This window comes from Colius striatus, chromosome 11 (assembly GCF_028858725.1).
Source record: "Colius striatus isolate bColStr4 chromosome 11, bColStr4.1.hap1, whole genome shotgun sequence".
NCBI classification, from domain to species: Eukaryota; Metazoa; Chordata; class Aves; order Coliiformes; family Coliidae; genus Colius; species Colius striatus.
Genome location: NC_084769.1, coordinates 26,820,624 through 26,838,487, shown reverse-complemented (window position 1 = coordinate 26,838,487; position 17,864 = coordinate 26,820,624). Strand labels below are relative to the sequence as shown.

The 17,864-nt window shown below is 38.9% G+C and overlaps 1 protein-coding gene across 1 annotated transcript in view; it reads right to left on the bottom strand.

Moving 5' to 3' along the window:
- Positions 1-527: 527 nt before the first annotated feature.
- UBE2E3 (ubiquitin conjugating enzyme E2 E3) overlaps positions 528-17,864 on the bottom strand; it is a 61,223-nt gene continuing 43,886 nt past the window's right edge. Inside the window, exons 4-6 of the mRNA XM_062005006.1 lie at positions 5,874-6,006; positions 4,046-4,193; positions 528-3,037 (exon numbers count right to left, since the gene is read on the bottom strand). Of these exons, the coding sequence (XP_061860990.1) occupies positions 2,940-3,037; positions 4,046-4,193; positions 5,874-6,006 (379 nt within the window). The 3' untranslated portion in view covers positions 528-2,939. The remainder of the gene's footprint in view (positions 3,038-4,045; positions 4,194-5,873; positions 6,007-17,864) is intronic.

The following is a 17,864-nucleotide window of genomic DNA, read 5'->3' as shown; positions in this document are numbered from 1 at the left end:
GCTCTGAGTACAGCCATCACATCAGCTGAGAAGCAGAGTGATGTGACCATGTTTGCCCATTTGGTTTGGCCCTCTGCTCCTCAGCAGCATCAACAGCTCGGACAGCTGATTCTGGTATGAGCGCCCGTTGTGCCTAGAGACCACGAATCCTGACTCTGGCACCTTCCCAGTCAGCTGCATGCATTCCCTGCTCAAATCCCAAAGATATCAGAACAAGAAAAGCCTATCCACAATGGAGAGGGAGAGGAGAAGTGTGATATCTCTATCTAGTCTTGTCATAAAAAAAAGCCATTTCAGTTCACTTTTTCCAAAATAGAAAGCCCAGTGATTGGTGCTAAGAAGATAGAACTGAAAATTAAAACTGTCAAACAGGACCAGTGCTGTGCTTTGGTAGTGTCCAGTATTCACTCCAGCACAGCCAGGAAGGAAATAGTTTGAAAACACCAGATGCTCTTTGCAACTGGTATTTTGGATACATTTCCAGCAGGGATTTCTCCCCTCCCCATGAAAACAGACACACATTCTCATTAACAACTAATTGATTTATTTAACAATACAAATTTCTTTCTACTGCATGGTTTAGCAGAGAGAACTTGAGAAACAAAATTAGCTTCTTTTCTTTTTTTAAAGTTTAAATGTTTACACAAAAACAACCTTTACTTCAGTAAATATAAAATTTACACAAAAAACCCCTACATTAAAAAATAACAGAATCGTGACAAACCAACAAAAAAAAAATAAAGAAAAAAAAAAGGATGGGAATTCAGTGTAAAGGATCCAATTGCAAGGAAGGCAAGATAGGGCAACACTAACAAGGCATCCCACTTGTACACCTAGGTATCTGAAATTGTAGGTACAATACAAACCCAAAATACATTAAAATAAAACCTGTATTTTTATACCATAATATTTTATGATATAAATATCTGTAAATTCTGTAGGCAACACAGTCAACGTGTGAAATACATAGTTTGCTCTTCACTGGAAGGTCACTGGAGTGGTGTACGAGCACCATGTCAGCCACGAGTACGCTGATAGTCAGCAGTGAGCAGACTGCGGACATTCAGCCTGGGTGTGATTGCCCCTTGTTTCTTTGCCAATCTGTGCTATTTCTCACATGTCCAATGACATAATGAGAAACTCTGGTCACCTTCAGCAGTGATTTCCAGCACTTCATCTCCTGGCATTAGGCCGTTACCTGATTTAGGCATATTCACCTGCCAGATCCCGTTTCTCATTCCCTTTTGCACTTTATAACCTTAACTCTAAAGCTATCTTGTAGCTATCAAGAGAGACTGGCTTTTAGGTTTAGATATTTGGGATACAGAGTTCTTCAAGCCACCTTCAGGAATCTGTAGAAATATTTAAAGTAGGGTGGACAATTCATGGTGAAAGGCTATTGTGATACAAAAAACAGGGATCTATATAGTGACAGTTAACTTTAGATCAAAATCTTTTAACACTTTTTCTATTGCTTTGCCATTTAAACTCAACATTCAGTTTTCATATATTAAATGAGCAGAGTATCTTATTGATGGGAGTGCTACATTATCTCCAAAAACACCAGGTAGTAAGGGAGATTGTAAATTTTTAAATTAAGTGTAATTTTAAAAATCATTTAGTGGATCAAGTCTTTTTTTTTTTTACAATCAACGTTGTGACTGGCAACTTATAAAAGCTTAAATTATAAAACTATTAGTGACTCTACTTTTTAAATTGTGTGTACTATAAAGCTGTATATCTCTGTTACTTACAGGTGTTACAAAATTTCCAAGCCAGAAAGTGAAGGAGGGGAAACGTAGTGTAAAAGTTTTAGAGACTTTGTTTTCACTAACAAAGGTTCATTTCCTCCACAACTATTTTTAAGTCATAAAAATCTGATTAGATTTCTTCTACTTTTTTTCTGGACAGATGATATAGTGTTCAATCATGCTTTGGAAGACCATTGTCAATGGATTACTGTAGTTCTCTAGATCAGCAAGTCCAACTTGCTTTACTCGGAAACAAAAGCACCAGACTATCTCTAACTTGGCCCTTGTCCTGCAGAAGAAAATTTGCAGCAGGACTCAGGCAGTCTGTTATGAGAGATGGACTGGTCCTGAAGCAAATAGCTACATTAATTTCTGGAGGAAGCATGTGCAATGCTCTCATTCTAACCAGAGAAAGAGGCAAAGAGTATTAAATTTAAGGAAATTGTAGAAATGACATTTGTTCTGTTAAAATACAAAAGAGGGAAAACTTAATCCACAGGTGTGCATTAAACATTTAATAGTAAGCTTTTGCTTATGTATATTAATTTAAAGATTATCCACAGGGATCTGTGATATATTGGCCCTGCCTTGTTACTATAATTAAATTTATTCAAATATTAATTTAAAATAGGAAAACAAAGAAACTACTCCTTGGGGAACATGTTTATTGTGTTTGAGATGATACATTAGGTGCTCTCTGAGCTACAAAGGGAAAAAGTAAATCCTTTCATTACAAACTGACAAAGGTAAAAGTTAAAACAGTTTTCACAACAGCATGTACCACATATTGGAAATAGATCTGGGTTTAATACAAATGACATAATTCCTAGTAATCTACAGCTACCTTTAATAACTTCATACAGATAATGAATTAGGCTAAAATGCACTATAATATTTGGTTGACTTCAGGAACAGTATCCTTAGTACATCACAAAATACATTTTGATATCCCAAAGAAGCAAGACTTGCAAGTAGGCATTTTAAACATAACTAATCTACAGCTACAAATTTCTACTCTTGATAGCATTTACCTTTTTGAGGGTCAGTATCCCAGTCTTCAAAAGGATAAAAGCAGAGTAGAATCAGTATAACATATACACAGAAGTCCGTATTGTAAAGGCTATAAAGATTTGTTGCACACTGCAAAGTTGCCTTCTGCACCTTCACACTGCACAAGTAGTTTGTCATTTATGTTGCATATCTCTTGGTCCACTGTCTGGCTATCCTGTCATGTTCTGCTCTGTTGGTCAGGTACTGAGTGGCTATGCTTCCAACCAGAGGGTCAGCTGCAAGAGGCAGAAGATGCATTAGAAACCATTCCACAAGAGCAAAAAGGAAAACTAAATATGATTTAAAATACAGACTCTTTTCCAAAATACAGTGTTTTTTAGGCCAGACAACACCATGATAAATAGTAGCACTCTTACCACACAAGACATTTCCAAGGGAAAGCACACAAGGCACAATGAACAGAAAAATTAAACAGAAAAATCTGTTGTGGTCATCTGCATATGAGCAAATTTTGCCCCAGCCAGGTGCCTTGCTTTCATCCCTCCAGGAGGGCCGTTGGGTTTGGGCAACGTTCATCGAGTGCAGCCAGACACAACTCTCTCTCAGTGCTGGACAAGACTAGTGTAAATTAGGGTATTAGCACTGTAGGACACATACCAGGGGAATCCAGTTTGTTTCAGGAGTCATCAAACTTTTTTATCAAAGAGGTTAATCTGTTTCTCCCTGATGATTACTGGTCTCCATAGCACTACTGCTCAGCTCTTCCCCTGACCATAGGCAATTAGCACTCATTGCCTAATGACACTGGTCACATAGTCATTGCTGAGAAACTGTACTGATTCCAGTGGAGCTCCTCCCTCCCAACAGGGGCAAGGAACTCTCATTGAAAAATGCGAAGAAAATCTCTCTGAACAGTTTCAAGATTAAATATTTCAGTTGCTGTCTTAAGAGAAGGGACTTCCTGCAGTCTCTTCTGACCTGCAGGATTTATGAGTTTATAGATAAACCACACATTTGCTGGAGCTCCTGCAATACAGACCTTCAATGACATCAGCTTATTTTACCAACCCTATCTTGGGAAAAAAAGGGCTTAACGGTGTTTATTTTCTGTTGTGCCACAGGAATGAAAAGCGCCATTAAATGTGAGACAACATCCAAGCGGGAGCATTTTATCCCCAGTTTAAAAAACAGTAATTTTTATTTAATCTGCATAAAAATTACATTCCATGGTAACTAAGTCAAACAACTAAGAGTGGATGCTCAATAAACTATCAGCTCCTTACCTGGGTTGCAGTCTGTCAGAAGAGAACAAATAGACAGCAGAACTTTTGAAATAGTCAAAGCAGGGCTCCAGTTGTCTTTCAGGATATCCAGACAGATGACTCCCTGACTGTTGATGTTGCAGTGATAAATTCTGGTACGGAAAGTAACCTAGAATCACAGCAGAAAAGACAAAAGAGTCATTCATTATTGCCTGGGGATGCTGTCCCTTGTCTCAGAGCAGCAGCGGCACCTGGGGCTCTCCCAGTTCTACAGAACTTCTGTGGAGGCAGCTCCTCTCTGCTCTTTCCTAAAACACACACTATTTAACAGAAGACTGTGTATTAACTGTAGTCGTGGCTACCTTCAAGATACCTACCACGGACATCTTTGGTACATAAACTGCTTTCACATGAGCTCTCTGTCTGGTACCCACAAAAATTAAGATCTACTTTGTATCTCTGTACACTATTTAATGAACATATTGCATATTGGGAACTGTGTAATCACAAATGTAACTTAACTGTGGTTTCTGAAGGTGAAGAAGTAAACAGAATTTGGCTGCACATGCACGATTAGCTGATCTTTTACTTTCTTTGAAAAGCCTAAATACAAACCATGAAAACATATTTAAAATTGGAGTATTTTATTATTCTTGTTCAAATTAGCGACAAGGTCTTTGCCTTATCCTTCATTAGGCAGGACATAATATATATCCAAAGCAATGTTATCACACTAACACCATCCTTGTTTTCAAGTGATTTCAGGCTAACATTGGTAGAGCATGTAAGCATTGTTCTGCACAAATAAGAAGACAGAAATATTTAAGTGTTTTGATTACATAAGCTCAAGATGATGAGGAAAATCTTCTTTTTCATACTAATGCAGAGAGAAAAAACTCCATGATGTTCTCTGAGACTACTGGTAATTAAAAAATGATCATGCTCTAAAAAAACCCACCAAGTCCTACTAAATTTTTATGAGGAATTTGTCTAAAACTACATCACTTCATTATAATTTGTGGGTTATGCTATAATCCTTCTGGGAACGAGAAAAAAGTGTTTGATACATAAGAACAACATTATCACCCTAAGTTGTAGAAATGTTGTGTGGTAGAATATTTTTCATTTTTACAAGTACCAGCAGTGTCTTTTCCAGTGACTCGGTCAAGAGTTGTAATTTGGCATTAAGGGAGAGGAGAAGGGAACAATCTTTAACTCCTCTGATATGTGTTAGTAAATTATAATTTCTTAAGTGTCCATACTGCTCCTGAACAAGAAAATGAATTTTTTGGATAAGATTACTTTCATTTAATCAGAAGAGCTTTTGCTTTTTTTACCAGCAGTAAACAGACTGAAATTTTACAAAAATAAAAATCATCTCAGTAATTTATCCAATTTCAGTTTAAAATATAACACTCTCATTGTCTATCTAAACTTATTTTAGCTTTCTCTTATCTTGCTAAAAATTACATGAAAATATATAACATAGAATCTGGTTTGTAACAGTAAAAGGTTTATTATACATATATTTTACTAGCTGGAACAGGAAGGAATCATAAGAACATCTTGTGCTGCTTCTATTAAAACTAAAATTTCTGGAATCTTAACTCTTGATCAGAACTATTATCTCATTTATCACTGGGTAAAGCTTGGAAATTAGTGTTGACTGTGGTAATCGGGAAATTAATTAGAGGATTTTTCTGAAATTGCGAGCTATGTTTTTGGGTCTTATAGTTTTCAAGAGACTGTAAATCAGTTTTATATTCACAATGCAATGAGCACTCACTTCAAGTTGCATTCTTCTCACATATGGAAAAATGATAAAACTTGATAAAAAGTGTACCCTTACCTTTGGTGGCTTGAATGGGTAGTCAGATGAAAATGTGATATCCAGGAAAAAAACACCTCCTTCATATACAGAACCTGGAGGTCCAAGTATAGTAGATCTCCATTCATAAATGTTATCCCCTTTAGGACCGGCACTGTGTAAAATAGATGAGAAAGAAAGTGTCAGGTGTACCTTTGGGAGAGGCATTTTATGGATTTCCTTCTACATTCATTTTGTTTAGTAGAAACCACTTGCCTGTCTTTAACATATGCCTAATTTCCACATAACTTCAGTAGGCTCAGTGTTTTAAACAGGCACAATGCTGGGCATTCCTCTGTCCCTTTGAAGATCCAGCAATTAAACAGTGTGACAATGGACTACAGGACTGTCACTGCCTGAAACATACTCCCAGATCTGCCTTCTCAAGCATGTAGTTGCTCTGAGCTTCTGCCCTTGCATCATGCAAGAGTTGTGTGTCTTGACCATATACATTTTCTCCAGGCATTAAATGGATGATTCCTTCATAAAAAATGTGACTTACACATACATTGATACACATACATCGCCACTTGTTTCACAGGCTAGAGTTAATCATTACACCCTGGGGCAGGAAAACTGGGGATGAGAGACAGAATCAAGTAACCTGAAATCGCAATTCTTACAGCACTGTCAGTCCACATAACTGTTTTCTTCAGGATATATTTGTGTTATGCCTCCAGGCAATCAGCACTGAGACTACTTGCCAAAAATAGTTCATTTTAAGAAGTACAATACTGAAAGCATTTCTCACTAGAAGAAGGCTTATTGCATAATTTATTAAAGCTGTGAAAGAAGGGATAATGAGCAAGCATTTTCTCACCTTCTGAGCCATCATATTTAATGCTGTTATTTCACAATAACCATGTAACCTCCTCACAAAAAAATAAAAATCAAAGCAAGGCTAAGGGTAAAAACTAACCCAATCTTCTGCAAAAGGTTCTGAATTGGAACTACTGAGATCCAAACTGGCTGCTATGGAAAACAGCACTGTTGAGCTCACAGAGGCATGGTGCATTCATCACATCTATGCAGATAAGTCAATAACATGGCATTCTAGAAGCTCCTTTCAGTTCTTTCCACCTCCACAGCTTCCCAGGCACCATCTACATCTCAGAGACAACTGGTGAAGTGTCCCCACCCTTCTCTCTCTGTGCTTCCCAGGAACAGTGTCATGGTTTGACATGACAGCCTTTTCTGGTAAGAGGGAAAGGGCTGTAAAGATGGCTCCTGTAAAAAGTTGCTCAAAAATCTCCCCAGCTCTGAGCCAGACCCACTGCTGGGGCTCAGCCAATTAGACGCCTCCACGATCACTTTTTAAGAAGAAGCCAGAAGAGGAGGTTTCTTGGTTTTTTCCTCCTTCTTCTTCCTGTTTCTTCCTTCTCCCATCCCTTCTTCTTCCAGAAGAAGGTGGTGCAAAGAATGGGAAGAGTGAGAGAAACAACCATGTGGACTCCAAGGTCAGTGAGGGAGGAGAGGAGGAGGTGTGCTGGAGCAGACTCCCCTGCATTCTACAGAGAGGACTGGTGAAGCTGAGATTTGTTTGCATTTTGCTAAAGACCCTGCATCATCAGTAAAGACTTATTTTGATAATGACCCCAAATCAAGGGCAGAGACTCATTTTGCTAGGAACCCCGAGCCAGGGGCAGTGATTCGCTTCATTAAAGGCCCCATGCCAGGGACAGTGACTACGGCCAGAGGAGGCCATGTCCCATGGGAGGGACCCAATATTCACAGAAGCTGTAACTGTGGGGAGGAACCCATGACAAAGCAGCTCATTGAACTTATGCCCAGAAGAAAAGTCCCAAGGAAGGGACCCTGTATCTGCAGAAACTGTAACCGTGGTGAAGAATCCACACCAGAGATATTTACTAAGGACTATGTCCTGTGTGAGGGATCCTGTATTGGCAGAAGCTACAGCTGCTGGGAAGAACCCACACCAGAGAAGTTCGTTAAGGACTGTGTCCTGGGGGAGGAACCCTGTGTTGGACCAGGGGAAGAATGCAAGGAGTCATCCTCATCTGAGAAGAGAGAAGCAGCAGAGCCCATCTGTGAGAGACTGATCACATCCCCCATTCCCTACTCCCTGAGCTGTTGAGAGAAGAGAAGGTAGAGATATTGGGAGCAGTGAGCTGGGCCCAGGAAGAAAGGAGGGTTGGGGGAGGGAGATCTTAAGGTACTGGTTGTAATTTTCTCATCATCCTATTCCCTTTTTGCTTTTATTCCTTTCTGGTTATTTTAGAATAAACTTTCTTACTTTCTAAGTCAAGTACTGGAGTCTGTTTTGCCCAGGACCATAATTGGCAGCGAGCCCTCTCTGCCCTTGTCTTAATCCACAAGAACCTTGCTTATTTTTTTACTCCCATTTCGCTGGGGCCTCTGCCATCCTAACGAGGGTGGGGGTGATTGGGGGGCACTGAGTGAGAGACTGTCGTGGTACTTCTGTGCTAGCTGGGCCGAACCATGACAAACAGGCACTGAGGACTGTCCTGTGATCGCACATGAAGAAATTGACAGAGCACGACACCAAGCTGCATCCTGGGAGTTTGTGGTTTCTGGCATTGCTTGACACTCAGAGGAACCTCTCTACAAACCCACCAAGTGTTAAGGCTCTTTCCATATCCTGACACTTCATGCATTTGTCATACATCTACCTACACTCTATAACATGGCATGTTGGACATTCACCCTTGCTATGTATCCACACATGTAGAGACACTTATCAGAGACAAGCAATACAAGCCATCTGCACTGGGCTGCAATTCCCACACAAAAAAAATTTTGCATTTTTTATATTAAGATTGTATTCAATACACAACCAGAAGCTGACTTATTAATTCGTGTACAATTCATAATTTCCCAACATGTTTTTTATTTTGTGGATGTTTCATGTACCAAATGTTTAAACTGTTGCAGGCCTTTCATTAACAGGACAAAACAATCACAGATTTGGCTGACATCCTATTTAATTAAAACCAAAAAATTGTTTGAGGAGCTGTAGCTATTTTTCTGCTGCCAAAATGAAAGTAGGTAACAATGTTGTGCTGGCCTCCAGAGTACAGATAAAATGGAAAAATCAGAAGCACTGTCAAAATAAAATTTAAGTCTAAAAATCACTGATCTTATTTTTCTGCATGCAATGCATGCACAGAAGTGGAAAAAAGACAGTAGGTACATTTTAGGAAAAAAAAGGGAAATCCAGAAGCAAGAAGGTCCATTGTCAATGATGTAATGAACCATTTATATCCTCAGACATTCCAGAAGATAGTTTCATTCATGATCTCTAAAAAGCAATTAGTGTAAGAACTGAAAATACTGGGGCAATAATGACAATATTTAAAACCCACACAGGCCACTGAAATGTTTTAATTAATTCTTGACATTCATCAAGCTTACAGCTAATTAGCATTGTGCTTGGAAACCAAATTTCTATGGAGCAATTCAATTTCAGCATTAGATGTCCTAATGACTGTTTTACAGTTTAATGCAGAGGTTAGTGCTCTTGCCTAGTGTGTCAGGTACTTCTCTTTCGTACACCTCTAACAACTGGATGCAATTCAATCAGATTAGTGAAATAGCTGAATTAAATTAGTGACATATTTCAGACCAATGAATCAGTCACAATTAAGTGAGGCATCAGTCTGATGCCAAACTATCTGGTAATAACTCACCAAGTCAGAGCAAGGGCATCTATCAACTGGTAGCCAGAAGCTAAGTGCAATAACTCTTTGCCTATTACTATCTGCTATTATCTTCTATGCTACTGCTAGCAGCATATAAAAGAATTGGGCTATAACATGAGAAGAGGAATTCCTAACCTTGTAAAAGGAAGAAAACACTGTGTTTGAAATCCCTCCTACTGCTGAGAAAAGATTGCTGCAATGTCAAAAGTAACAAGAAGCTGTAACAATAACTGCACTCAGATAAAGGAGAAAATTCGTAAATTGAACAATTTCATTACACCTGATGGAGGTTTGTGGAAATTTCTATTTAACAGCTGAAGTGGTCTCTCACTTCCAGGTGCAAAAGATACCCCTGCTTTATTAGCAACCTGATAATCCCCGCAATTACAACACTATTGGTTTGAGGAGATGTGAGATTAAAGCACAGAGACAAGACATAACTCTTGGCTTCCAACACCTGCATATTCTCATTGGGGATCATCCTTAGCCAGTCGTACCACACTTTGTCTTTTGTATACATACCAAGGTAATCTTTTTTGTAAATAAATAAAGTCACACACTGTTAAGGCTCGGCAAAACATACCAGATCTATTCATGGCAGCTGGCCTTTGCACTGATTTCCACAAGGCTAAGACAGTGGGGGTACACCCACTTAGACAACTGCAGAGAAGAGCAGAAAGCACAGTCCTGCCTCAGGCAACACCTCAATTGTGCACTGAGCTGCGAGTGAGTACCAGAGCCCCGCTGGAGCTGCTGCCTCTGGCTCTCCATCACCACTGGGCATCATCTCAGTGCTGCAGAAAGCCCACAAGGAGGGAAATACTGCACCTTGGTACAAATCTAACTTCTCCATTCCCACAGAGGACATCAGAAAAAAATTGGGCTGTAAACTAGGATTAAGGAAACTTTGTCTGCAATTTTCTATTTCATTCATAGACCCAGGAGAAATACTTTCTTCCTTCTGTTGGGCACTAAAAGGGCTGGCAGAGAAGGTGCTTCTAGGGGCTGTACTTCAGCTCTTTATTCTCCGCTCAAGAGACTCACTCTACTACTGCAAGCATAGGCTTCAAGCATCTCACCTTAAACCTTGTGAGCTGTGGTGACTGACAGCCTATGAATCTTTCCCGCTGTCTGCCACACTGCACAGAATACCCCAGGCAGAGTGCTACAAGGAGGAACTTCCACCATCTTCCCTTTTCCATCACTGACTTTACACATGGAGTCTATATGGACACAAAATTTTCCTCTCTTCTGTCCTTGAAAACACAAAATCTTGATGGAGCAACAGACCTGATGCCAACTTCAGTGTTTTGGCTACATAGCATACATGTGCAGTTCACTACCATCCTGTTGCCCTCCTAAATTAAGCTTACAGAACATCCCTAATTCAGTAAAGGCAATACCAGTATATCCTCAATAAAAGAACCACCTGATTAAAAGTTTTAAAATAGGAGCTAAAAAACTCTCAGGTGGAATAACAAAACAAATTGAAATGACAAAACATTCCTTGCAAAATAAGGAGCTTTTACTTCGTACATAAAAGCTGGATTGATTAAAAAACTAAATTAGATAAATTGACAGATTAAAGTTAACTGGCTACATCTGCTTCTTAAGTAAATATTCATTATGCCACTTCACTGAGGGATATATACCTGATCCAGATAAGACAAAGGATTTATAACCAGGCTCTCTCAAAGCCAGTCTGCTAAACAGATTTAATTTGTGTGACTTCAGTTGGTGAAATTGAGAAGATGTGAAGTTGAACTCTAAGGGCCCATTAGGGTCACACCAGATCCTTTAAACCTCTGCTGAACCCTGGCTCCCAGGTTTGATGAAGAACAGCTTTTCCAGCACAGTGTTATGAGCATTCACACGGCTGCAGTGGCACTCACACCAGCACCAAGTCCATTAGACTCCCGATGCAGTTACAGAAATCAGAATTCAGCATTTATTACAATTGACTAAATCAAAATGCATTAAAGCTGCCCATATGGAACTAGCTGCAGGATGAGAAACTAGGATAAGAAACTTCCAGTCTACATTATGCTAGTAGCACAGTGCTTTCTATGCTTGCTAAATGCTCTTCTCCTGTCAATGGCACTCGTTTGAAACATAGGGCTCTAAATTTGGTGACAGAATGCAACTTCATAGTACTGAGACTGTGAAAATGAATAATAAATAGGATGAAGAAAAATGTAATATAGCAAGATTTTATGTTAACTTTGTGTTATGTTTTATTACAAGAAATAATTTGGGTCTGTAATAAAATACAATGGTGGGGGGAGGGGGACAAAAATCCCAGTCTGTTTTTGAGGAAGCTTCCCTGACAGTGAAGTCTGTCATACTCTAAAATTAAAGACTTACGAGAAATGTCATTGGTACCATAAATCTAAAGGTATTGGTCTATATGCCAAGATATATATATATATATATACGCTGTCAGAGGTACCTACATAGCAAAGATTTAAGTGGTGGAATATTTTCCCACTTTCTCATTTTCAAAGCTCCATCTTTAAGTCTGCTACTCAGGCAAGTATCACAAAGGCAGCAGCTAACAAATCAAACAGAGTACCTGGAGTGAGAGTTAGGTAAGGAAAAAGCCCCTATCATCCTCTCCAACCTTTCGTCTCAGGATGAGATTCAGCAAAAGTAAAACTCCAAAGCTCCTCACAGACCGCTCAACCACAGTGACTCTGTCACAATGGTGTAATTACAATTTTTACACCAAGCTAAGTGAAGATATTTCTGTGTCAAGAAAGAAGATATATTTTTTTATTTTTCTTAATTTAAGGGAAGGTGCTAAGGACAGGAAGAAATAATGCCTTTAAGTATGTTCCACAACCTTGTGCTTGATAAATCCACTTCGTAAATGTATATAGTTTTGCAAAATCTGCAACACAGCTTGAGAACTGAGTCTCACAAATCCTTCTGTAAGCAAGGAGCTCAGCATGTTGCCAGCAAGAAAGGTTTTGTTTTGGACAGCAATGTCTGAGCTAAAGCTGTTGGATGATGTTCTAGTTCAGTACTGTGTCACTAGAGGCTAACGGGGTTGTAACAGATCCTACCAGCATATGCAATTCAGGCAAATACACAAATTCCATATGTATTAAGTCTGCCTGTCTCATTGTCTTAAGTTTCTGAGCCTGATGAGCTCATCTTCAGTGGAAGAAGAAAGCCCAGTGCTTAGGTAACTTCAAATTATAAGAGAGGTGGGGACTCATACCTTGCGTGTGAATGCTCATGTCTGCACCGCAGACTTCCTAGACAGTCAGGGTAGAGAGATCAGTGACTCTTCTAAATACTCTCTAATATGAAGATTCTCTATCTCCCTCTGGTGACACTACTTTTCACTGACTGACTGGAGAGCTTGGCTCCTTACTCAAGCCTCTAAGCTCAGTACTTTAGAAAATCCTTTTCATGTTCCATGCAGTCAGAAAGGGTTGTCTAGCTCTGTATTCACATGCTACATTGTAGCACATCAGCTTTTTTTCTAGATATAGATACATACTGCCATGCTGCTGGTAACTGGAAAAAAAAAACCCAAAAAACCAAAACCCAAAACAAACCAAGAAAAGAAATATCACAAGGAACCAGAAGATGTCTGTCTGGTGCAAGCTGTCTGAGAGTTATCTCAGTGTTACTCAGTGAAGCCTGAAGAGAGCACAAATCGCTTACCAGGAGTCCTATTCTGTTGCTAAACACAGCAATGGAAGGATGCTCAGCTGATTTTCCTGCTTTGGTATTTTCAACACTTCAAAGAAAATTTATCCATTACATTTTTTTCTTATTCTTCTTTTCCAAATTATGGAGGTGCTCTTGTAGTTTTGGTTACAGTGCACAAGAAAGAAAATTAACATTAAGATACATATATTTCTGGGTTTTAGTCCCGTGACCTTTAAAAACTGACAAGTATGGACAACAACTTCCATTTTCTTTATTTTTCAATGCTTCATTTACAGGGCTTTCAGGAGAGCACTTATTTTCAGTATTAATATTATTAGCACTGGTGCCAAAGCACCTCTACTTGCAGAATCTGAGTAATACATCCTCAAGACACAAAAAGTGTACTGGTTTCACTGGCAAGAAACTCAAGTATGACCCTAATTTTTGGATTATAGCATTTTTCTAATGTTGGACACATGTAAGTTGTTTACAGTGATATATCAAATCTAAGTTGAAAATGCTTTTTTATAAAGTACTCACTATTATTAAGGTTTCCAAGTAATGTGCAATTTCTTACAAAGAAAAAGTTTTAGTCTATTGTGTTCTTTATAAAGCTACAAGCATTCTTATTTTAGCTTACTAGTGAACTATCTCCTACATGTTTGCTGAAAAAAGGTTATTTACTGCTTCTAGCAGATCCATAGAGGCTATATGTAACTAAGGACACACAGAGTCTAGTTCACTGTACACTGACTGAAATCAGGAAATTACTGCTAGAAAAAAAAAGGCCTACTTTTAACTCATGGATCCTATGCTAATTCAGTTGGTTGTAAAGCAGTGCAAGACTTGTGCCTGAGGCCATGGTTGGATGGAACAGTAAATCCAACTTGAGAGCTCATCCTACCAGATCAAAAGCAGCATGGCTACTCAACGCAAAATGCTGATCAAATGTAAACTAACTTGGTCAAACTGTATGTTCCAAAAATGTCAATGGATTAGCTTTGCAACATCAAGCTTTATGCTTAATCAGGTATCATTTGTCTTCTTGCAGCCAGTGCAAAGACAGCATAAACTTCAGATTGCACAGTCCGGCTCAGAAATGTAATCATGTGGCCGTATTTGGTTCACATTAAGTTGTACCATTAGGGGAATTTAATCTGGCACAGATCTGCTATTAATCACCCTAAAGAGAAAGATGACAGATTGTAGTGTTTTAGATGATTAAAACCTCCAGAGCTAAACTTGCCATTAGTAGAAGAATATACACTGCTGTTACTAAAGGAAGACGGGTAACAAATCATTGCGTAATTCCATCGAAGCTGTAATACACAGGCAACTCAAGTAACATATTTGGAAAGCTGAAAGTTTTTCCACTGCCACAAGCTCCCTTAAATTAGCTCATTGCTACAATAGCTCAACTTCACTTTCCTCTTTGTAATCCTGCTAGTTCCTAGGACCTTTCTTGCTGCTGTTAGAAGTCTGCTCAGGTTCTCTCCAACTTCCAGAGTAACCGTAACCAATCTTGGAGGCAGAATTCCTGTAATTTTTCTTTTGAAAAATAAATAACCCCAGAATGTAGTTTGCCAAATTACAACAGAATTACTGAATTTAAACCAGGTAACAAAACATATCAGATTGTTTCTGTCTGTGCTTTTGACAGAGGAGTTGTAAATATACACTACTCAGGTAATACATAGAAAGTTTACCAAACATGAGTTGGTTTTGAAAACAGAGAAATCACAGGACTTACAGGTGTGAAGAAAGTGCATGCCGAACATTTGGTTTAAGTATCTAGAAATCTGCATAGAAACCTCTCTCACGTGCTTACACTACAGAAGTTATCCATACTCCCTATTAAAACGGAGCAGGACTGTCGGTAAGGGAAACATTTCCTGCGGCTTCGCCATGTGTTCATAATAACAAAGCCATAATTTACCTTTAAATAAAAGACCAGCTCCTTGTCATCAGTACTAGTAGCAAAACATGTGATATTTTCTTGCTGTTGGTATAAAGCTCAATTTATCCTAAGACCAAATAATTTTGTATATTTCTCTACCAGTTACACAGCTCACATTTTCCTTCCACTCAAAATTACTGATGAACTTGTACTTAGCAAACATGGCAAATTTTGCTTTTTATTAGAGAGGATTCCTCTCGACCTCCTAATGCAAAGAAAACTCGTATTTTATTCTTCAATGTGTAACAGCCTCCACACTGGTGCTAGCAATCCATATTGAAAATAACTACACAGTAGCTGAGGAATTGTGCAGCTACATCTGCCCACAAATACACAAAATGGAGGCACTCAGACTCAAGATCATTTGCTTAGTATCACCCAGAAACGTGTGCTATGGCATATGACTGCAATGTAAATCTCCCAAATCCCAGGCCATCTCCTTACCGAGATTTCACTATTAGTAGTTTATCCAGTAGTTCTGTGGCATCCACATGTTTTAGACATGAGTTGCCTCCATCATTCACTGCAAAATCTTGATGTTAAAAAGCCGAGTGACACTGTGAAATCCAGTTTAGGACTTCCTACCAATAATTTCAATGAGACTTCTAATGTCAACAGAGAAAATCTATTACTCCTAACATCCTTTACGTATACACTTTAGAGGAAGAAATAATGGTTAAAACAATTAATTTCACTCCGGGACCTAACTAATCTGAAAATACAGCTGGCTTTAAAACTGTAGTAAGCTTATAAAGATTCATGCTTAGGAACAGTAACTGGGCAATTTTCAGCAGACTAAGCCTGTAAGTCAACTAAAGCTGTTCAAATGAAGTCCCCAGCTATCAATCTAACCCAAATACCTCAGCATTAGACAATTTCGAATACTGACTGATATATTAAAAACTCTTCCACTAGTCTGTGGATTATGCTTTGTTTTTTGAGGAACGTATCTTCAGCCAAAAATTGAAAAGAACTCAAACTACAAGCAGTGCTTTTCAGTTAGAGAGAGCGAATTCAGGAGTGAGTTAGAGAAACATCACAGTTTGACAATTCAAGCCAGACTCTGTGATCAAACTTGTAAACATTGTTAATGTGAGAAATTTTTCTTCTAATATGGTAAAAAAGAAAGTGGAAGTTAGTGAACACAATTTATTCAGGTCCTTTCTGAAGGATCAAGAAAGAAAGAATTGCTGGGAAGTCACCTTCATTGAAATGTGGGTGTATCCACCTGTCAAGAAGACAAATACCCATGTGCCTGGTGCTACCACAGTGGAACCTTCTCTTCCTCCTCCTCCTCTGGAATGCCCAGGATTGGGCTTCTCCACCACTTCACAGCAATATAGCAAGAAGCTGCCTTTTTCTCAACCTCTAAAAAACAGCTTTCAACTTCAGTAACAGCTTGCCCACACAAAGATGGAGAAAAGACAAAACCAGTCAGTCAGATATAGCCTGTCTCCATTAGAACATTCATGCTCTGAATAAGAAGCATCTGCTTAGTGATTTAGTGACCTTTAATATATGCCTATTAGATTCAGTTGCATCATATTAACTTTCTCTGTAGCAATCACTGAACATCTTCCTGATCTGTACTGTGATCATTCAGGTTCTTGGTTCAGTCTTCCTAACCTAGCACAGGCTTCCTTCCAAATGTAATTCTGTTACTACATTTAAATACTTCCTCCCTCTTGCCTCCATTAATTTCCACAATAGACTCTACAGTCTAACAAAATGGAAAATGCTGTGCCACAGCTCTATGTTGGATGCCTAACTTAAAGCCATAGAAGTCTGATGGAAATCTCTACGACTAGTAAAGGCTATAATTCTCAACAAATAAAATTGACCTTTCCCTGTTCACACATAAAGACCTTCCCCATCTCCCACGCAACAGGAATGACTTTTTAAGTCTGCCTCCTTTCTGGTTGGGGTCACTACATGGCTTTTGTCACTAGCTACTTCATCTGAATTGAAATAAGTGAGCGATTTTGAAGAGCTGTGAATTTGGTTAGCCAAAAAATAAGAACCTTGTTCAATGCAATGGTTCAATGTTCAGAAAGCCTGTCTTTAGCCTCATTCTTACGCTGATTAACAAAATTTCCTATATTGAGGACTGATTAAATGAGATTTTAACTTTTTTTTCCACAGGATTCATGGTCAAAAATGATCATTATTATTCTGCTATAGGCTTTAAACTCAAAGACAAAAGATAGAAAGCTTCACATTCAGTGCAGGACATGAGTTTATCATTGTTGACAATTTTTATATACCTAATCTATTATTTGATATTAGATTCTTTACCTTTTTATCCTTAACAAAACAATTCTGCAAATAAGCTTTTGCCAATCGGAATATATATATATATAACAAACCCCTGAGGTACAACACATTCCAGTAGCTCTGAGTGCAAGATGACCAGTCAGTGCCATCTCACAACCAATTAACCCCAGCAAAACTGCCCCATGCCTCTTCCCACCCTCTCCCCTCCCTTGACACCTGCATCAGCACTTGTAAGATCCAATACTGAATTGCTCTGTGGCGATGAACAGGTAGAGAAGTGACCAAGGATTGCTGCCAAGCTGCCTGGGCTCCTGTAAACAGCCGCTGGCTGCAGACTGGCACTGATGCCCACATTAGCACAAGAAGGGGAGCAGGAAGCTGCAGTGGGGAGTAGGGCAG